This window comes from Actinia tenebrosa, unplaced genomic scaffold, assembly GCF_029948245.1.
Source record: "Actinia tenebrosa isolate PJP-AT-01 unplaced genomic scaffold, QUT_ActTen_1.0 PGA_scaffold8__29_contigs__length_14323225, whole genome shotgun sequence".
Classification (NCBI taxonomy): Eukaryota; Metazoa; Cnidaria; class Anthozoa; order Actiniaria; family Actiniidae; genus Actinia; species Actinia tenebrosa.
The window spans coordinates 2566978-2589197 of record NW_028292585.1 but is presented as its reverse complement, the minus strand read 5'-3'; the positions used below and the strand labels follow the sequence as shown (position 1 = coordinate 2589197).

Here is a 22220-nt window from a genome sequence, read left to right as displayed (position 1 = left end):
AAGCATCAGGGGAGAGACCAGCCGGCCCCCAGACCATATCGGCTAATCCCTTGCATCTCTGCCACGCACGGAATCGGTCGAAAAAATACTGTTAAAAAGTATACTCTATTCGGTGCGTTGTTTTCACGGCTATTGTTATGCTGATTCACCTGGAACCGTGGTCCTGTGGATAAATCGTTGTCGTTTAAGATACTGAGTCAAGCTCGCCCGGGGAGGGTTAGCACTTGGATGGGTGACCTAAATATTATACCTACCCTCGCTTTTGACCCTTTTTTTCCGTTTTTCTTTTTTGATTTTTTTAAAATAATAGAATATAGAATAGTGAAACTTTCTATTTTTGAGTAACCTATTCCTGTCTACCCAAATCCGTATAATTACAATCTAGCAGAGGAAAATTCTTGGGGAAAAAGAGAAACTGCAGGCCATTTATAAGCATTTTTAGCGGAGCTCCCGCGCGGAGCACCATACTTGAGAAAAAATGGTAAACCATCGAGTTGATTTTTTCGTCCGTCCGTGTACCTAACGCAGGAATCCCGCTTGATTTCAAAGCAAAACTACTCACAAAGGCGGCTCTCAAATGCACAGAAAAAAAATCGCTTTAGGACAAGTAGTTATAGACCAAAAACAATTTTAAAAAAACTTTCATGTAGTCAAAGATGGATCAAGAAGTGTTCTTCCAGAATTCAGGTGTGTGTTTTTATAGCAAACAATCGTATATATATATATATATATATATATATATATTTTTTTTTTTTTTTTTTTTTTTTTCTTTTGACAAGCATTTTTCTCGACGAATCGACAAATTAAAGACTTTCTCTCAAATATATTTATTTCAAGAACAGTGTACTTGGCCAAAAAAGCGACACAATTCGTTTAGAAATATGTCTAAATGGTTATTTGTTCAAAAAAGGCAAATCCTAGCTCCCACTTTACTCCCAAAACAAAAACAGTCTGTTGAGAGCAAATCTTAGATATAGTTTAATATATTCTGAATAATAGTGGAAAGCCGGTTGACAACACTCAGTATGTATGTAAGCAAGGTGACTGTCAAAGAGTCTCTCAAATTTTGATATAAATTCGAAGCCAATGATTCATTAAAACAAAAGCAATACACAAATGAGGGGGTCGTAGAGCATCGTAAACTTCAAAATATACTACTTTAGGAAAAAATAGATTTTTTATTTTTAGCATTGTTCTAGTTGACAAATGTCGTCGGCTAATGTATGAGGGTAAATTAAGAGAATTTATCTTTAAAGATAAAAGGTTTTTGAGTGTAAGATCTTGAATTCTGACCTCCCTAATGAAAAAACGCTGGTCAACAGTCCTCTCGACTAACAATAAAAACATTCCATCCTAGGTGCGATTTGGCAGTCGAGATTCATTTCTAGGGGAAATTAGTTAACAGGACCGCTGAACAATAACGAAAAATTGAATAATAGAAGAATATAAATATATTTAGAACTCGAAAAACCAGATTAAGGTGAATAGAAGATACTAATTGATATATAGTCGGCGAACTATGGGAAAAGTAAGCTTAATTTGGTTAATTTTTTGGGTTTTCGTGTACGGCTTCGACATAATTTCAAGCGAGGATATATCATCGTTTCCAACTCGAGAGGAAGGGATACGAACTGGATTATTTTCTAGCATTCAAGGTAAGGGTTTTGTGAGATTTTTACACCGAGTTTATTAATCGAATTATTCAAGGACTAGATTGGGATCGAGTTTTGATGATTTTCATGTCGAAGACATGACCGGGACCGCCGGATTTCGAATTGTCACTTATTGTCACACTCAACTGGCTTCAAGATTATAGATTCGGCCTTCTTTTCTACCACTTCAAAGAGTTTTCAAACTTTTTTGTACAGCAACGAATTTTTATAGTAGTGACTAATAGTTTCTTTGTTTCTCGATCAATTGTTTGACATTAAATTGACGAAAAGAAAAGGGTTTGTAATGACTTATTTATATCGAGAAAACTTTAAAGGAAAGTTGTAATAAAACTCAATTGTTTTCGAATAGTCCCTTTCACAGTTCGGCTGCGCCATCTTGAAAGGCACCCGTGCCTATGCATCGAAGTGAGACGAACGGTGAGCTTAAACTTGCAATAATAGAGACCTTTTTTAACACCTTGAACAGGTTTTCACATCAAATATTTCCTTGTTGGTTGTTGTTACATTCATGATAAATTGTCTTATCAACCATAGATTTATTACATATGTTCCGAGCTTTCGGCATACTCGGCCATCCTCAGGGAAATGAAAAACGTTACATATTGACAAAGGAAAACGCGATCAAACCATGGCATATGTGCGCGCGCATCAAATTAAACAAATTTGCGCGCGCTTAGGAAAAAATAAATAAAACAAATTAATTGATTAATTAAAAATAAATGAATGAATAAAAATATATATATTCACATGTCTCTATCGATGAATAGGCACGGTTACCTTTCAAGATGGCGCAGAGAAGTGTGAAGGGGATTAGAGAGTTTTAGATTGACTTATTTTCTCCCCGCAAACGGCAAACGTGACCACGTTTTCATCGTTTTCCTGTGTTTTACTTTACCTTTTACAAACCTTCTCACCAAAGACAAATATTCTTTTGTTTTTCTACTACTTGGAATTTTTCGCGATTCTTTTTCAGTCATTTAAAAGAATTTTTTACTGGTCAACTGACGTTTCACGTTTGCCGTGAACGTAAATCTAAAACTCTATAATATTGATTCTTTACGTCTCGCTTCAGCTTTACCGTTATTTATTTAGGCAGGTCTGATTTTTTTAGTTCTTTCAACGTTGAGTTATTTTCTCTCTGCTATTTAATATGAGCTCGATACCATCTGTTCTTTTCAATCGCTGTTTTTTATTGCCAAAGGTTTTGCCAGACGTCAGATATTCAAGACCCTTCAAGTGGACAGCCAGATAACGTGTACTTCTACATGCCTAGAAGATTCAAAGTGTCAGTCAGTCAACTACCAAATAGATGGCTATCCCAAGCACCTTTGCGAGCTCAGCGAACGGAGATTTCTATCAAAAGATGAGCTGGATATAAAAGAAAGGCTTGGTTACATGCATATATACGCAATCAAGGTATTTTCTTTTCCTGTGATGCAAGTGATGTTATTAAGTAGAAACGTCTTCCAGAGCCTCCCAAATTACGCACCATGTTTGCAAGCTTGTAAACCAAAAACTTCAAGAAACCCTTAAATGAGAATACTAACTCCATGTTCGGTGTTTTCTCTGATAACAGGAATATGTGGATCCCCATCCTTGTGGTAAAGCTACATGTAAGAATGGTGGAAGGTGTGTGCTGGAGGAGAACGCTCGTCAATATAGCTGTATATGTAATTCGTTTAACAAAGGCATTGACTGCAATTTATGGACAGGTATGTTACTATGTGAGTGAAATGAGTAAAAAACGCACTGCGCATTCTCTCAAGTTCGGCGGGAAGTGCGATCGTAGAACCGTCGTGTTTACGGTAAATCTCCAATGGTTTTATTGGTAAACACGACGCGTCTACGAATTTCCCGCCGAACTTCAGAGCATGCGCAGCGCGTTTTTCACCCCTGTCTATATGATTTAATACTAACACGACTAATCCCGGTAATTTTGGCTGTCCTCGCAATTTTTTTCACTCAAGATAAGTTGTACAGCATGAATTCTCATTACTTATATTAATTCTTTTATATTTTCCTAACAGTTAATGTTAAATCGTGTGCTGATATTTATACTTCAACAAGGTAAGCTATACGCCCTGACATAAGACAAATACTTTTTTATACACTCTGCTAGGTGAAATATATTTTTTAATCTCGTATTAGAATGCTATATTTGACATAAATCAATTTCAACGACCTTGTTTTCATTGATTAATTTACATCCAACTGAAACAATTAGAGCTTTGGACTAAAAATCCTGAATGAAGAAAAAGTCAAGAAAAATATTTATAGAAATACTTTCCGTTTTGGACCCAGAAATCATTTTTCGCAGTTAGACTTTGGAGTTATTTATTTTTTTGTCGCCGATAAAAAAAAAATTGAAACGGCTCAAAGTTATTGAATTAACCTTATGTACATACTCCTTGCTTACGCTTCGTTAGCTATCGTAAAAATATCCCATACACGTATACCATTGGTGGAAAGGAGGTCGATATATACTGTCATTTGAATGATGATCTTATTTGTGGAGGTGGATGGACGCTGGCCATGAAGATCGATGGCTCAAAGGTAACTACTTTCTTACACTAGTAAACCCTTTTACTTCGGGCGTAATGTTTTTCCTGTCAGACCATTTGCCATTCTCTTGAGAATGGTTTCTTTGTTTAACGGTTAACAGGAGAGGAAATATATAAATATATAAAGAATCATGTCCAATGAGGATGTGATAGCCGATTTGTGAAGGATTGATGAATCAATAAAATATCCAACCTTTTTCCCCCCAGAACACATTCGCTTATGGCTCGGCCTTGTGGTCCAACAAGAAGGCGTATGGACTATCAGCAGGTAAAACCGGTTTTGACAATCACGAGACCAAGATGCCCAGCTACTGGGTTATGCCTTTCCAGAGCTTGTGTGTTGGTATGAAAGTCGGGAACAACTTGAACTGGGCTGTTATCCCGTTTCCTGCTCCTTCCTTGTATGACATCTTTTCTGACAAAACCTATCGCAATTTTTCTATTGGTCGAGAGAAATGGCTGTCTCTGATAGGTGGATCATCGTTACAAACCAGTTGTAATACCGAGGGCTTTAGCGTTAAGCGAGCGAGGATAGGAATTCAAGGGGACGTGGAATCAGACTGCCAGACGCCTGATAGCTGGATAGGATTTGGTCTTCCGTACGAATCAGGAAACACGTCATGTGGTAACTTCTGTCAAAGCCAATGCAGTGTTGGGTACAAACTGATTGTTGCCTCTGGGTATATCCTAATCAAATGAAGCATAAATCAATATGAACAAATATTGAACTTCTTGAAGATATAATAAAAAAAAGTAATAACTTCTATGTAACTAAGACACAAGACAAAAATATCTAAATTACGTTAAATTACAGATGGAATAAAAAAGATTTACGTTTCAGCCGACTAGGCGTTAGCATGGTAACTATAAACATATGTATTCTCAAAATCGGTTTAATTTTCTAAAATATCTTTCAATTTCAATTTTGCATACCAGCTAAATATATTAAAATAGTTGTCGTGACTTTTTGGCTAATTACTATTTCAACATAACAGTAATGAAACTTCAAACTAGCACCAAAGTTGACATATGAAGCAACTGCAAATTTGGATTTGCATCTGATGTGCGTTGGTTTTTTTTACTGTTGTCATAGTGAGTTCTTGTACGCATGCTTACAAAAGTCTTGCAATTAATATTAATTCTTCATAATTACATTTTTCATTTCTTGATTACAACGTTTTCCTTTTCTTTTCTTATCAATAAATGTCTCAATGCCTTTTGAGAAGGATAATAAGATCTTGATTTTCGGCATTTTCATATCAATTTTACGACACTGCTTGTTTCCCAAAATGCATCCCACATGGAAAGGATTGTCAATGGGAGCTTAGTCCTCATTGATATAATCGATTCATGAGGTGCCGAGCTTCCTGATCAGTCTGTTATTTCTCCCGGGATAGCGCTGTTGGGGTCGAACACGAAATCTCCAGCGTAGCCTTAAGTCCAGACGACGGTTCAGCACTCGATGTCTGGAAGTGTGGTCCTGGTTATTTTTGATTATAAACAATAAAAATATAATAATTCAAACTCCCTATATATTCCATTTTCCCTTATTTTTTTAATTTCTTGCTACACTTCTGATTTTTAGTCGGCAAGGAACAGTCAGATCCTTTAAATATTTTCTTCGTATTTTCACGAAAAAGTGGAGTTATTCTTTTAACTGGGGGAAAATATGATCTAGAGCATCATATTGTTAAATTCAACTGATGACAGTTATTCTTCGTTTGCAATGACGTCATAGCCGCCATCTTGGTTGGATTTAACGAAAGACTTGTCAATGAATTCTTTTGTTATATCAACCAACATGGCCGCCGTGTCTTTTGTTATTTCACTCCCTTGGGAATGAACGAAAACCAGCAATTTCTAATTTGCCCCCAGTTACTTAGCCACTTTGAAGCAGTATTTTAGAGCTATGAAATTTCCTTCACAAAGTTGACACTTGTCATTGAATAAACGAGGCGAGTGATGTTTTCCACGGCAACCAAAAACTCAATGAACTTTCCAAAGAACATTACTGATATTAGCTTCATGATGAATTTAGAGGCTCATTAGATCACACTTATGGAAATGCTCAAGTGATTTCGACTTTATTTTCTTTCTTGGCGAAAAAAGTTATGTTCATACTATGGAAATGATATTGTAATAGTCAACTTCTTTAATTAGTATCATGAAAGGATCCAGCTTTTGGGTGTTTTTGAGTATCTTTATTAATTTTGATTTGTGTGCCGTTTCGAGCCAAAATCTCCCGACGTTTCCAACACGCGAGAACGAAATAAGAACTGGACTGTTTTCTAACATCGAAGGTAAGATATAAAGAAAAAATAAGATGGAAAACACGGCCTTCTTAGTTTTCAGCTCTGAATTTCTTTTCTTTTCTTTTTCTTTCTTTCTTTCTTTCTTTCTTTCTATTTTTTTTTTCTTTTTTTTTTCCTTTTTTCTTTTTTTTTTCCTCGCAAAGTTAACATAATTTATAAGACACGCTTTTAGCAAAATGCTATGCAAGTAATTGCAAACAAAATTTCATAAATAAACATCAAATGAATTCAAAATTAGTATCACAAATCGAGGACCAAAGATCACTCTTAAAAAAATTCAATTAGTTTTAAGTTTAACTTTTTTTTTTCCTAATCGTGGTTTTTATGCTTTTTTCTTAACGTTGCAATAACGACATTTGGTTACGAAGCTGAAATACTTACACAAGTTTATTAAGTTTTTTAACTAAAATATTTTTAATTATCGTTTTTAAGGCTTTGCAAATATCCAGATATTCAAGACCCTTCAAGTGGACAGCTCGATAACGTGTACTTCTACATGTCTAGAAGATTCAAAGTGTCAGTCAGTCAACTACCAAATAGATGGCTATCCCAAACACCTTTGCGAGCTGAGCGAAAAGATATTTATATCAAAAGATGAGCTGGATATAAAAGAAAGGCCTGGTTACATGCATATATACGCAATCAAGGTGAAATATATAATCTCAAAGTATCTCATTGCCATATACATAATATACATAGTGGAAATATTTTATCAGAATGATTGGTCAAGGAAAGTGCAGAATTGGCTCGAGTGGATTCGTTCAGAAGTATTTTAACTGATTTTTATGAGATGATTATAATTAGAAATATCGTGATGGTGATGATGATGGTGATGATAGTGATAATGATGGTGATGATGATGGTGATGATGGTGATGATGATGGTGATGATGATGATGATAGTGATGATGATGATGATAGTGATGATGATGACGATGATAGTGATAATGATGATAGTGATGATGATAATGATGATGGTGATGATAGTGATGATGGTGATGATGATAATGATGATGGTGATGATAGTGATGGTGATGATGATAATGATGATGATGATAGTGATGGTGATGATGGTGATGATAATGATGGTGATGATAGTGATGATGATGACGGTGATGATAGTGATGATGTTAATGATGATGCTTATGTTGATCGTGATAGTAAAGATACTGATGTCGATTATGATCAATGATCATGATCATGTGCTGTTTTTTCTAGAACTGAAGTTTTTGTTTGATTAACCATGGACAGGAAAACGTGACCCCCCATCCGTGCGGTAAATCTAATTGCAGAAACGGTGCGAGGTGTGTGCTAGCTGACAATGGCCGCCGATATCGCTGTATATGTAATGTATTCAACGAAGGTGGTTACTGTGCATGGTGGAAGGGTATGTAATACAATAAACGACGTAAACATTTGCCTTTCAAAAGCTCAAAGGAAAACGGGTAACAAACTTGCTGTGCATGGGATTGTGGGAATGCAAGAAGGCTGGTGTTTTTGTTCTCGACCCCAAGTCCAGACCAACAACCCTACAATTGTATTGATATATACCCTGGAACAACCCCCTGGTCTGATCTGTAGGTTAGAACAGGGCTTACTCACAGATCGGATCGAAATTTATTGTGTGGGGTTTTATAAAGGGACGAAAACAACTAAAATAACCCGGGGGAAAATCCTCAATCAAGAGTAAGATCTCAGTATCAAACTCTACCCATATGTGATGCCATGTCCAATCGAACTCTAGAACCTAGAGGTGAGAGGAGAGTGCACCACTTCTATCCAATCTTTGATTTCAAAATTTCCCACGCTGAAGCAGATTGTGGGCCGCAACACAAGATGGAGAAGCTCTTTGATTTTGTCCCAAATTTCAGCCCCACAAGCCTTTACAATTGCACTAAGACGTCATTACCCTAAAACATCGAAACTAATGGACATCCAATTGCATGCCTTTTATTCCAGTTCAAGTTAAGTCGTGTTTGGACATTCGCACCAAGACGACGTAAGTCACCATTTCATAAAACATAAATAAGATATGAGAAGAAATTTTAGGCAAAGGAAATCTTATTTGAAATCCTAGAAACAAAACTTCGACCATCTAAGGGTTTGGGATAGTCAAGAAGCAAACACAACGCTGGGAAACACGCACCATCCGATCAGCCTGGCTGTTTAATTCGGCTGCCAATTTAGAGTGTCACGTGTCGAACATGTGCTAAATGAATTAATAAAAACCTTATAAAATAGAATCCAGTTGATTTGGAATCTTGTTTTTGTAAATAGTAGTGTACCATTTAATATTCAATATGCATTGAGCAAAACTAATATTCATCTTTTCTTTGTAGCTATCGTAAAAACATGGATTACACCTTCTTGATTGACGGGAAATATATGAAGGTTTACTGTCACTTGTCTGACGATATATGTGGAAGTAGTGGATGGACGCTGGTCATGAAGATAGACGGCTCAAAGGTATCCTCTGTACACGTGTTGCATGGCCTTTCTAAATAAAAGTTTCATCGCAATTTTAATTTATTTACTTTTGTTTTAAATTCTTAGACCACCTTTGCCTATGAAAGGAAATTATGGCAAAGCAAAACACCGTACAGACAAGCTGCAGGTAAAAGCGGTTTTGACAATCACGAGACCAAGATGCCCAGCTACTGGGCTATGCCTTTCCAGAGCTTGTGTGTTGGTATGAAAGTCGGGAACAACTTGAACTGGGCTCTCATTCCTTATTCGGCTTCTTCCTTGTATGACGTCATTGCTAACAACACCTACAGCAATTTTACTATTGGTCGAGAGAAATGGCTGTCTCTGATTGGTGGATCAACGTTACAAAATAATTGCAATGAAGAGGGGTTTAATGGCGGCAATCGTGTGAGGATTGGCATTCGAGCAAACCAAGAATCAGACTGCCATACATCAGATAGTTGGATTGGATTTGGTTTACCTTGGACAGGCAAAATGTCGTGTGGTAACTTCTGTGGGCTAGGGAAATGCGGCAATGGAACTAAAATAACCCCTGTATTTGGTTACATCCTCATAATGTGAACTACAACCGATGTCTTTCGTTTTTTGTTTTGTTTTTTTTTTTTATTTTTTTTATTATTATTCTATTTATAAACTAAAATAAAGCAGATTAATATTTAGAGTACAAACACTATTCTTCGATTGCACGTTACGTCATCGCGGCCATGTTGGTGCCATTTAACAAAAGATTTCTCATTAGCATCCATTGCGAACGGCACCACTATGGCCGCCATGCTTTTGTCTTTTGACTCTCTTGGGAATGCTTGCAATCCATCAATTAGAGTTCAACATAAATACCACTAAATACTTCTAAATTACGCTAATCCTATTGTTTTTTATTGTTTAATTAGCACTATTTACTACTAAATAGTGCAAAGTGTTGCGCATTTTTTGTGTTTGTACTCTACTTATCATGAAGATAGCTTTAGGCACTACAATAACATTTTTTTGTGTGCAATTATGAGGATACAAACGAAAGTATTATAGTCAAAGTAGATAATTTGCATCAAAACAAATATACTTGTCATCCTAAAAGTAGCAGAGGCTAATCTACTTTAAAACCTCTATTCTTGAGACTTTGACATCTGGCCGCTACATAGAGGTTGGTCGCTTAATACAGGTGTGGTTTTAATACATGCCACAAACGGTCTCTCATTGGGACTGTAATTGACATCTGGTCGCTAAATAGAGGTTGGTCGCTTAAAAGAAGTTTTGCTTTAGGTTGGATGACTAATTAAGTTGTGCAGAAATTAATCGAAATTACATATACATTATTACATGTTCTAAACAATATTTCTAGCCTTGATTCTATAAGGGGCAAGATCAAAACAATGGTCAAAAAATGGGGCTCCATTTTATTAATTTATAACTTTAGATGTACAGACAATATATTCATTTATTATATAATTACCAATGAAATATCTATGTTTCTCTATTTCGAAAAATTGATATCTTCACACGTGAAAATAACATGTTATTTTCACGTGTGAAAATAACACCATTGCGATGGCTATTCAAAAATACACGGAAAGATTTGCCTGAAAAAGCCAAAACATACTTCATTGATAATTATATAATAAACAGAATATTACATGGGCGCTTGGAGATACGCAATTTATCTTCTCGTGTTGAAAATCTCTCACTCGTTCGCTGCGCTCACTCGTGAGAGATCTTTTCAACACTCGAAGATAAATTTCGTATCTCCGCGCGCCCATGTAATATCCTCTATTTCTGCTATTTGACTTTTAGCGATGGAGATATTTGAGAACAAAATACAGGATTTCACTTCCAGAGATGGTGGTAAACCAACCCCACCCCTCCCCTCTAAATCGGGTCCTGCAAACGGATGACTGTTGTTTTGACCTTCATCCATAAGTCAGCTATTACGAAAATGCTAAATTTTATTTTATGTAGATTACTAGATGTAAGCATCACTGGAACCATCAGTGCTATTCGGATTGTTTATAGTTTCTTGCAAGAGAATATGAATATATAATATTCTCGTTTCTTGGCAATGAATAAACTATAAAGTGCCGTATTCGAGTATGACTTTACTCCTACTAGATCTATGAATCACTCGAACCATCAGTGTTATTCAGATTGTTTATAGTTTCTTGGCAACGAATAAACCATAAGACGCCCGCGTATTTGAGTAAGAGTTTACTGCTACTAGATCTAAAAATCACTTGAATCATTATGCGTAAGAGTTCCGCGTTGTGTGACGACCCTAACGACATCTGCGAAGGAGGCTATCTCACACCCTGATGATTTTGCAACCATATCATATTATCTGTTAACGGCATAAACAACAATAACACAAAATTGCAATGGCAACAGCTGCAATCGATCCGATTACAATACCAACAATAGCCCCTGTGGAAAGAGCTGTTCCGGTGTCTCTGCTAAGCTGATTTCTTTCACACTTCGCTTTTAAGTTGATAACACTATCGATTTTCACCTCATCAAGATTAGCCTTCAGATATTTTTGATACGTCTTCTCCATCCACTGTCTGTCTTCGTAACCCTTGACAAGAGTGTAGAATGGTTTCAAGGTCATTTCGATTGGATATGGGTTAATTAATATCGATGACTTCCAAAGTGTTAGGTTGTAGCAAACCTCTGAATCAAGAGAGTTTCCCCCTGTGCATGTGGTTTGTGGACCCGAGATGATCATCTTCACTAAAGAGTGACTTCTCATGTAGTTGTATTGAGTTTGTATACCAACGAGACTTGAAGGGAACTTGTAGGGTTTTAATAAGTGGTCCTCAAAGTCTTGCTTTGTACTCTTTTCCTTACTGACCTCACAATAATTAATCGTCAAAACTGTCTCTTGCCTTCCACCCATCACCGCCTGTACGACAAAATGGGTTCCGTAGTCTCTAAAGAAATCCATCGCATTTTCCTCATTTCTCTGGTCTAACATACTTTTAAATCGCGTCTTAAAATCATCATCCCAATTTGCTTCGTCTTCCAGATAGGAAATCGGCATCGTAGCACGAAAAAATCTAAACTCCGTCCCAGACATTGCGGCTGAGTAAGATTGCTTTTTATAGTGTTTGGAAAAGCTTTGGTACCTTCCAGATCCTAGGAAGGGTCCTTTACCGAAGCTAAGTCCAACTGATTTCAAAGTTGCGTTGACTTGCTCTTCGACCGACGAAAAAACGTAAACGAAAGGGTTTGCGATTGGTGATATTCTTTCAAGGGCCATATCTTTAAATACAAGGTAGGTTTTTTTCCCAATTCCTGGGATGTAGAGAGTCTCGAGGTATCTTTCATCTCTGTGATTCGGAAACTTCACCGCCTTTAACCAGCGCCGGCTTTTTAGTTGCATGAATTTAACGTCATATCCAATCATTACGTTTCCTAAGCCCGGTACGCATCCATCGTTAGACCACTCCACAAAATGGCACTGAATTAAAGGTTGATCATTCAGCACTTTCATTCTGTCTCTTGAAAAATCTATGCCAGATATTTTACCCGCCTTTACAGGTGACTCAGCTGAAAAACTCACAAGAATGCCTGTAGAGGTATCATACTTAGCTCCGTTCACTTCAAAAGTTTTAAACTGTTCATGAATGATGCCAGATTTAAAGACAGTTTTCCCGTCAGGTAAAGTTACATTAAATACCTTGCTGAAAGGAAGCACAAAAGGAACGGGGATCTCCGCACTAGTTGGTCGTACAAGATACGGGCTGTTAAATAAACGTGTTTCATTCACACATCCTTCAATATCTTTTCCGTAGCAGAATCGCGCTGGAAATTCATACCACTGTTTCTCTTCGTTGTACAAAGGCGAGCTGAAATTCACCAGCACCGTAAATTTCTCGTCTTTCGCGATAGTGTCGTGGTTGTGATCGTTGAAAGCCTTTTGTATCCCTGTCAGAGAGCCCTTGACCACTTGGTAGGTGGTTGGATGGAGAGGGCTGTTGTAATAGAAATATAGTATTGGTCCATCATTTTGGTCCATGACATCTAGAATGGAAAGTAATAAATGAGGAAAACATTAATAAAATGTAATTAATAACTAGACGTTTGTTCCCTGATAATCCAGCTCTTTAGTCCAGCAATGTCAATGGATCTAGATCAATAATAATATTATTTGATACTTATAAAGTGCGGTTTTAACATATGTATATATTCAAATGCGCAACAAAATCCTGACAAAACAAGGATAATATTTTTTATCTGCATCAAGCTGCATAAATTTTGTCAACTCTAAATGGTTTAAAAATTGTCAATGTCTATATATGAAGTACATACCGGCCAACAGATAGCATAGTGCCGGCTAGAGCTCTTTAAAAGCAGTAGACCGCAAAAAGAACAGCCAATATAAATTTTAAAAGGACATGATACTTCATTTTTGTGTCTACTGCGCATTAATAAGCAGTAGACACTGCCATCGAGTTTACCCAGATATACTTCATATCCTATTTAACTAGCGAAAAATATAGTTAAATGACATACGATATAACTGACATAAAGTTCATCCCGGTGTAAGGGTTGTAAAACTTCGGATTACTTTCGGATCCCTTGTGCACAGCTAGCGGCGCATGGCGAGGATAGCCGATGTTATCGGAAGTCTCGCGTACTGGCTGGTCAACTTCGCTGCTCTGTTTGCGACTGCTTACGACTTTTTATCGACTGTTTGATCGAAAAGTTTGATCAATGTATCAAACCATCATTTGGTAGGATTCAGTGATTTCTACAAGGTAATCGCAGCCATTTTTGTTTAATGGTTTAAAAATTGTCAATGTCTATACATGAAATACATACGGGCAAACAGATAGCATAGTACCGGCTACAGCTTTTTAAAAGCAGTAGACCGCAAAAACGACTTTCATAATGTCAACATCTCATTAGCATAAATATCTAAAATTTCAGTATTCATGGCAGTTGGCTTTTTCGTATGAAAGAATTGAAGAAATAGAAAACGCGCGCGCTGCTGTGTGCAGTTATAAAGCACGCGGGGGTTGGCAGAACACGAGAGAAGAGTTAGGAGAAGCACGACGCGTAGCGGAGCGCTTCTCGACACTTCTCGAGTGTTCTGTCAATTCAATTTCAATTCAATTCAATTCAATTTCAGTTTATTTACACTGTTTTTTTTTCAATTTTATATAATAGAATTACAAGAATATATATAGTTGGATAATATTTAGAATTTATAATATAATTAACAAGTAATAGGTGTAAGTGTACGACAGCCAAAGGAGCTAAGCTTTCTAGTTGGCTGTCGTAATTTTCATTTAGGGTCAGAAAAAGAAAAAGAAAAAGACTACAATTCAAAAGACTATAATATTAAATTCAACAGTACGTGTATAAATTTTCCTCTATAGCAAAAAGGAGATAAATTACATAATTAAATATAAATATATATATTCTTATTGATTACTGAGTAAGAATTCCTTATACATCTGTTTGAAGGATGAATAAGGAAGACTTTTGATTGATTTGGGTATTGTTTCCCAGATTTTAGAAATACTAAAATTAAACGTAAATTTACCATAATTTGTTCTTACTTGTTTTTTATAGAAATTATTATTAGGTGAAAATCTTGTATTGTAAGAATGAATATCTGACACAGGTATTATAGATTCACTGAAGATATCAGATATTCCGGAAGAATTGCCCAAAATTTTATGAGTAAATAATGCCTGTCTTATCTTATATATATTTTCAATATAAAGGATGCCTAACAGCTTTTAAAAAGTATGATTTCGGATCATCGCTTCTCTTGAGAAAGAAAATGCATCTCATACATTTCCTTAGTTGAGAAGACAGTTAGTCAGTATTACTTTTATAAGTACCTCCCCAGCTCATGATCCCATAGTTGACATAAGGATATATTAATGAATAATAGAGGTTTGTGAGCATCTTAATGCTCAGGTATCTACGCAATCTATATAAGATTCCTATATTTTTAGCTATTTTAGTACTAACATATGACAAATGGTTTTTCCAGTTCATAAATTCATCAATATATACACCTAAGTACTTAATGCAACTTTTTTGCTTGATGTTAGGAATAGTTAAATGGGCATGTTTCCGTTGAGGAGTTGTTATTAACATAAATTTTGTTTTGTCAAAGTTAATTGTCAGTTTGTTGGCACTGCAATATTCATATATCTTCGGAAGTTCATTATTAACTACAGATTGAAGGTCGGCTAGATTCTTAGAAGAATAAAATATATTAGTATCGTCAGCGAAGATTCTGAACCTTAAAATAGTTGATGAGTCAGGCAAATCATTTATATAAAGAAGGAATAGTCCTAGGTCCTAGGGGTCCTAGCGTAGATCCTTGTGGCACACCACATTTCATTAAGAGATGGTTTGATTTTTCATTACCAATTTGCACAAATTGTGCCCTATTAGATAAGTAGCTACGGAACCACTGTATAGGGAGGCCTCGTATACCATATTTCTCTAGCTTTTTTAATAAAATACTGTGATTTACTGTGTCGAATGCTTTCGAGAAATCAAGAAAAATTCCGCAAGTATATTGCTTATTGTCGATGGCAGTTCTTACATAGTCGCTAAGTTCAAGAATGGCATGTTCAGTGGAGAAACTTTTTCTAAATCCAAATTGATATTTATATAAGATGTTATTCTTGTTAATAAAAGACAATAATTGATCGTAAACTAATCGTTCTAAAACTTTACTAAATGGTGAGAGTGTCGATATAGGTCTATAATTAATTGCGGCGGTCATTATTCCACTTTTATAAATTGGAGTGATTTTAGAGATTTTAAAAATTTCTGGTACTTTTTCTTGAAGGATTGATTGATTAAAAATAGGCAAGAAGACCTTTGCTAGTGGTAGACAAGCTATTTTTATCATTTTGTTGGGAATGTCTAAGGAAGACTTATTTACATCCAATAAAGAGAATTTTTGAGAGAGCTCACTTTCTGTTACAGGAGAAAATACAAAGCTAGAAGAAGGAGAGTTTTTTATGTATGATATAGGGTCTATATTAACCTCATCAATACTATTACTTAGGGATGGGCCTACATTAATAAAGTGTTGATTGAGGATTGGCAATATCCTTTTCGCTCGTATATGTGCTGTTATTTCTGATGATTGCAGTTGGTACTAGACCTCCTTTAGATTTCCTTTTAATTAATGTACCAATAAGCTTCCATATTTTTTTAAGGTTACTTTTATACTTTTGAAAGTAATCATTGTAATAATTACTTTTTGCCTTGTTCTTTAGTCCATTCAATAGTTTAACATACTTCTGGTATTGTGATACACGATCAGGCGAATTTGATAAAAAATGTGACCGATACATTTTCTGCTTAGTTTTTAGTCAATCCCTAAGTGCTTTATAACTCCAGCAAGCAAGTTTTTTATTTCTTTTATAAAATACAAATTACATGGATGACGAAAGTGCGCGCGCGTCCTGTGTGCTGTCATAAAGCACTTGCTCCCAACCAATCAGATTGCGAGATTTAGAGCAGTTATTTTATAAAATCCTGTAGAATACCAGCCGCAATGGCGTATTTGATCACGTGACCTCTTAGTGCAAGTCGCCTATTTATAGTGTGTTGCGCTATATTCCGGATAGTACCTAATTCCGGACACTTTGTTTTGGAAGTGTTGGTATACTCATTGTAAGTTATAGTCAAAACGACTCAAGCTTACCCTCTTAGGTTTCATTAATGGTTTAAGCAGAATTCAAAATGTTAATCTAAATCACAAGATCAACAAGACGGTCCCTAATCTTTATCTGCCGCTATTTGGTTGGAGGGGGTACTTTGGAACATTTTAGGTGTATTTTTCTTTCAGAACTTCCAAGCACTTCCAAGCATTTTTCTCACATCAAATTTATTCAAAAGTTTACATCTCTTAAATGTGTTTTTTTAATAAAAACTTACCGCTTTTGTATATCTTTTAACCAGTGAAGTGGAAAGAAACTCGATTAGTAAAACTATACAGTAACCGGAGAAAACAGCGTTGCGCTACTGACGTCACTAAGGTTTAATAGGCTCAATCTAAAATTACACTGACAACAACAGTCAGGGATTCGCTCCAGATCTGGAGAGGGGTGCCACGTCACGTTTCCATTGTTTTCTGCTTCGATGTAAACATTGCAGTCACGCGGACGAGTACAAGTGAACGATATCTCAAGTGCTTTTTACGGTTCTGAAGGTTTATTTAAGTGCTGCAAATGAATGTAAGAGCAGTTTTTAATCAAATATTCATGGAAATCTAATAATTTCTTTTAAAAGGTCCAGTATTTGTCTAAATTAAAGCCAAACAGTAGGTCCCGGTTTTTCGAAGGTCTTGTCAATCTTCAAAAGTAGTATGAGGCTTCCATTTGATTGGAACAACTGTTGTGCTTCTTTTCATATCGAACTTCATGATTTTCTTTTAGGGATATTAAGCGACATTTTACACAAAGAAACCTCGGATGAATGTTTGGTGAATCCAAGGACACGTTTATTGACCATGCGGTCTCAATTTCAACTGGACATTTCCTGTTATCGTTTGTGACGCTACAGCCACAAATACTGCATCTCTCTAAAAAGGCCGGTTTAGACGGTACGATTTTCGCCTACAACTATCGTATACAACACGATCGCGTCTGTTGTAGGCGAGTTGTAGACTCGATTTACACGCTACGACTCGAGCTGTAGGATGGCGCGAGCGTGTTGTATACGATAGTTGTAGGCGAAAATCGTACCGTCTAAACCGGCCTTAACAAAACTTTTTTATGCCCATCCATATTGCTGTGTAGATCAAAATACAAAATTTGAGTTCACATCTCATAAATGTCACGAGTATGACATTGAGCTTCGGTTTTTGATACACGGGAAAGACCGTACCCGACTCTAGTTTTAAACAATTTCTCGCGAGGGCTACCGAAAATCTGGGAGGGTTACCACCTTCAAACTTGGCACAAATAATCTACATCTATAAAATTTTCAGTGAAAATTATTTTTGAGACGGGAAAAATTCGTTAACTTTCCAAAAAAAATGTACATCCCATTACTAACCGAACCCGTAAACACTGTCATGGCGCTCAAGCCAGGTTTGTGCGATAAAACTTGTCCGATTTTTTTAAATTCGTCTTCATCTCACAGTTAAATTTTCACCTCAAGCTATTCTTTCGTATATCGTGAGAACTACTATCAATCAATATCCAGCCTCTACTCAATGAAAATAGATGAAAATTCCCAAAGAAATAAGTGCCATACCTTAACCTTGTTACAAATAAAGTATGTATGTATGTATGTATGTATGTATGTAGGTAGGTACGTAGGTACGTAGGTATGTAGGTACGTAGGTATGTAGGTATGTAGGTATGTAGGTATGTAGGTATGTAGGTACGTAGGTACGTAGGTATGTAGGTATGTAGGTACGTAGGTACGTAGGTACGTAGGTATGTAGGTACGTAGGTATGTAGGTACGTAGGTACGTAGGTATGTAGGTAAGTAGGTACGTAGGTAAGTAGGTATGTAGGTATGTAGGTATGTAGGTATGTAGGTATGTAGGTATGTAGGTATGTAGGTATGTAGGTATGTAGGTATGTAGGTATGTAGGTATGTAAGTATGTAGGTATGTAGGTATGTAGGTATGTAGGTATGTAGGTATGTAGGTATGTAGGTATGTAGGTATGTATGTATGTATGTATGTTTCGAAGAAACGCTTGAGTTATAAATTGGGCTTTATTTGCATTCTTTTAAAAATCGTCGTGCAAGCGCTACTGCGCATTGCGAAACTGGAACTCGAAGCCCGTGCGTAGTAGTCCCAAGCACATAGCATGGCATGGCGGAGTCAAGTTCGAAGATGTGCAAGGCAACCACGGATTCTATGTTTAATACGCTCAAAATACATGCAAAAGCACACACAGTTCGCGGTAGACCAGCACAAAAAAATGTCGAGAGATCAATTCACGAGCGAACCCTTCTGAGTGAACCTTTTGTCGTGACTGGTCAATTGAGCTATATATCTATCGAGAATCATTTTATATCAAATAATTTATCTCACGTTAAGCGACGTAGACGTGATCGTGAACCCAGCAGAATACCAGTGCGAACTTTGAAGCGTCTGAGGAAGAAGAGCAGAAAGCTAAAAGAGTTTATCTACAAACATATTTGTCGAAGTATACCGAAGAACTCTAAGGTCAAAGATGGCGGACAAGCGTGTTCGTCGGCTGGCGAAACGGCTGAGAAACATTTACGAGCTTGGCGAAGACGAAAAACAAGAAAAAACTATAAAAAATACGTAAAAAACAAACTTCTCCCCAGTCCCTTTTTTAAGACCGGGAAAGAGCAAAGCGTCCTAGTTTTCAAAATGGCGTTTTCTTTTGATGAGGATTCCATCAAAGCATTCTTTGAAAAGGGAAAAGTGTTCGTAAACTTGCCAACGGGCTATGGAAAGTCGCTCGCTTTTCAGTGTTTACCGATCGTGCCTGATGTTCAGCAGCAGTAAGGGGGACTCGCGAATCGCCGGCATTGCCAAAAATCACAAATCGAAAAACACCAGGGGGGGGTGGGGTTTTTGGAGCAGTGACGAGGCCCTACAGGGGGTCTTGCGCGATCGGGTGGCAGCGCGAAAAGTCCCTTACTGCTGCTCTGTTGGGTACTGCAAACGGAGGTTAAAATATTTGTCGGATATACGATGCACGAATGTAAGAAGTTCGTTAACGACTTTTGCATAATTTGTCTAAGACCTAAAGTTATCGTACCTAAGCCAGAACCCTTTTGGTGTTGTGGTAAAAAAATGCAGATAGAAGATGACACGTCAGCACAGTGTTACGAGTGTGGTAAGAATATTCGTAATGCCGTACCAAATGCTACCAGAGAGCAGTATTACGCCAATGGAGGTCGTACGAAGACCCCATATAAGAGAATAAGATACTTCCGAGACTGGATGAGTCATATCCAAGGTTTACATCCGATATATTTAAGCGACGAAGTAAGGAAAAAAATCATAGACCACTTAGAAGAGCCAACCCCACAAAGTCTACGAAAGACATTGAAAAAATTAAAGCTAGGGAAATATTACAAAGCTATTCCCTATCTTTTGTCTGAAATTACCGGTAGGCGTATTCCTCATGTCCCAGATATGCAAAGGGCCGAGTGGATGTTTTGTCGGCTGGATAAGGATATTCCTTATTACCCCGACGTAATTTACGAAATATTTTACAAAATAGACCCCAACCACCCCCTATTAGAATGGATTCCGAGAAGATGAAATGTGCAGTCGAAATCCCCATGCGATGTCTACTGAGCGAGTTTTCTTTGGAGCTCCTCTTTTGCCTCCTGGTAGATCTTTTTGCGAGATTCCTCGGAAAGATCTTTCACGATGGTTTTTTTATTACCCGACTTTAGCTCCCCGTATTTCTTTTCCTCCGCGAGGATCAAAGAGAACTCCGTGTCGTCTATGCGGCGGTCCTGTAGAGCCTGAGACACCAAGTCGGCAATGGTGTTAGCCTTTGCTCTTGCCAGGGCTATATGAGTGTCGTGCTTGGATATCTTACCGGACAATTGCTTTATAATGCCTGTCGTAACAGCGGAAACAATGCCGCAGACAGCTCCAACGCTGGCCAAAGGAACGCCAACGACTATTCCAGGCCCGGTAAGCGAAGTAGCAACGCCAGTGCCTGTTAACGCCACGGACATGGAGCCGGAAGTTATTGCGATTTTATGTAGTATGCTTCGGCCCCTGGCGTACTTTTTCCTGACCTCTTCGTAGTGTTTCGCTTGCCCTTCCAAGTAAGCCAGTATTAAGTTCGCTTTATTCAGACGAAAGTTCTCGGCGTTTAATTCTGTAGGACCTATGGTGGGAACATCTGGGTACAACTGAGGTGCTGAAGGTATAACATCCATTATATACTAATGTACGACGCTTTTGGGAATAACATAGAGGAGCAGCCACATCACGACAACCGGGATTATGCCAACTGGAGAGCATTTAGGAAGATGTTCCCACATGCAGACCCTAGTAAGTTTGAAAGAAGACCCGATGGGATTTACTATGAAGGCTCCAGGATGTACAGCAATGCGGACTTGGAGCCAAAGAACCCAAAACCCGAGCATAAAGAAAGGCAGCCTAATTTTCCAGAGAATTTATTACCGGCAACGGAGGATTACCCATTTTACGATAACAAAGGCGGCGCAAATGACTTTGCTAAGATGGTTACCTCCTTAGAAATCCCCGTGGGTTCTACGACTTTCAAAATAAAAGTCAGAGACATCTTTAGAGAAACTGCCATGAAACATACCTCAGGGAAAGAATCCAGAGAATGGTTATCAGGTCCCAACATGCGGTATTGGCCGCAGCAGTTAAACTTTGCTGTCTGGGCTGCTACTAAAGGATGCGGTATAGCCGCGGATATGTTCCATATTCCTTTCCTGCGATTTCATGTTGCTTTTACTATTCGTAGGATATTGTTTGAGTTAGGAGCACCGCTTCCTAGTGACACTATCTTTAAGCCGAAGGATAACAAATATGACAAAGTCGCATGGGAGCGATTAAGGAATGAGTTTAAGCTTACCAACCCTGATTTTCGCAACAAAGAGGGTGCCGCCCATGGTTTAGGAGAGACTTACACCTATGCTTCGTATGTTGGCGCCAGCATAGAAACTCCGGGTATGGGGTATCCTAGCAGATGGGAATTCTCCGACTTAGGGGGTAAAGCGTCAAAAGGTGACTTGATTTACTTCATAGAAAGCAAAGAGAAATATCCTTGGGCGCCTTTCTTTGCCGCAAAGGGCATTGGACTGAAAAACCTAGCAAGGATTAATCGAAGCATTGAAGCCTTTGTTTACTGCATTCTAGGGGCCCAGGTTAGCACTCGCAGCCCCATCGTAGATGCCAGTGGTGCGTCACAGGAAACCCAACAAGTATTCCTCGTTCTCTTCGAAAGCGCTGTTATCGAGAATGAGATTCCTAAGTCAGTTCAAAGATATCAACTTGCGGTGCAGCAATCAAAGGTTAGACTGGATTATGCCTTGAGTCCTGGTTGTTGGTTAATGCCAAGTAATTTGGTCATCAACGCCGATTCCGTCGTGGGTTACAACAACAAACTTCAACGAGCTACTAAGGATATGAAGTTTGGGGTGAATGACGTGAACTCTGACACTCTTAGGAACATTCCCCATTTCGTGGAGAAGCCAAAGAAGGAGCACGTAGAAAAACCATCA

At 37.6% G+C, this 22220-nt stretch overlaps 3 protein-coding genes across 4 annotated transcripts in view; 2 read left to right on the top strand and 1 right to left on the bottom strand.

Annotated features, from left to right (window-relative positions):
- The first annotated feature begins 1421 nt into the window (after window positions 1-1421).
- Window positions 1422-5075, top strand: LOC116294340 (uncharacterized). Its single transcript, XM_089024164.1, has 6 exons — window positions 1422-1655; window positions 2875-3089; window positions 3250-3385; window positions 3701-3740; window positions 4100-4226; window positions 4442-5075. The coding sequence occupies exons 1-6, from the start codon at window positions 1520-1522 to the stop codon at window positions 4931-4933; spliced, it is 1146 nt and encodes a 381-aa protein (XP_088880290.1). The 5' UTR covers window positions 1422-1519; the 3' UTR covers window positions 4934-5075.
- Window positions 5076-6254: 1179 nt separating this feature from the next.
- On the top strand, window positions 6255-10894 carry LOC116294352 (uncharacterized). The gene is made up of 6 exons (XM_089024112.1): window positions 6255-6534; window positions 6979-7193; window positions 7797-7932; window positions 8505-8544; window positions 8885-9011; window positions 9099-10894. The coding sequence occupies exons 1-6, from the start codon at window positions 6399-6401 to the stop codon at window positions 9591-9593; spliced, it is 1149 nt and encodes a 382-aa protein (XP_088880238.1). The 5' UTR covers window positions 6255-6398; the 3' UTR covers window positions 9594-10894.
- LOC116294350 (uncharacterized) overlaps window positions 10407-22220 on the bottom strand; it is a 29186-nt gene continuing 17372 nt past the window's right edge. The window contains exons 2-3 of one of the 2 annotated variants that reach the window (XM_089024111.1): window positions 16944-17230; window positions 10407-13043 (exon numbers count right to left, since the gene is read on the bottom strand). In XM_089024111.1, the coding sequence (XP_088880237.1) occupies window positions 11365-13038 (1674 nt within the window). In that variant the 5' untranslated portion in view covers window positions 13039-13043; window positions 16944-17230 and the 3' untranslated portion in view covers window positions 10407-11364. The remainder of the gene's footprint in view (window positions 13044-16943; window positions 17231-22220) is intronic. The other variant, XM_089024109.1, reaches the window with a different exon arrangement.

What these genes read in the sequence shown, in the direction of transcription:
- LOC116294340 (XM_089024164.1), top strand. Translation starts at nt 1,520, where the DNA reads ATGGGAAAAGTAAGCTTAATTTGGTTAATTTTTTGGGTTTTCGTGTAC. An exon ending in GATATTTATACTTCAACAAG is followed by an intron (nt 3,741 to 4,099) that starts GTAAGCTATACG and finishes ACGCTTCGTTAG; the next exon opens with CTATCGTAAAAATATCCCAT. An exon ending in TGAAGATCGATGGCTCAAAG is followed by an intron (nt 4,227 to 4,441) that starts GTAACTACTTTC and finishes TTTTCCCCCCAG; the next exon opens with AACACATTCGCTTATGGCTC.
- LOC116294352 (XM_089024112.1), top strand. Translation starts at nt 6,399, where the DNA reads ATGAAAGGATCCAGCTTTTGGGTGTTTTTGAGTATCTTTATTAATTTT. An exon ending in ACTGTTTTCTAACATCGAAG is followed by an intron (nt 6,535 to 6,978) that starts GTAAGATATAAA and finishes ATCGTTTTTAAG; the next exon opens with GCTTTGCAAATATCCAGATA. An exon ending in TGAAGATAGACGGCTCAAAG is followed by an intron (nt 9,012 to 9,098) that starts GTATCCTCTGTA and finishes TTAAATTCTTAG; the next exon opens with ACCACCTTTGCCTATGAAAG.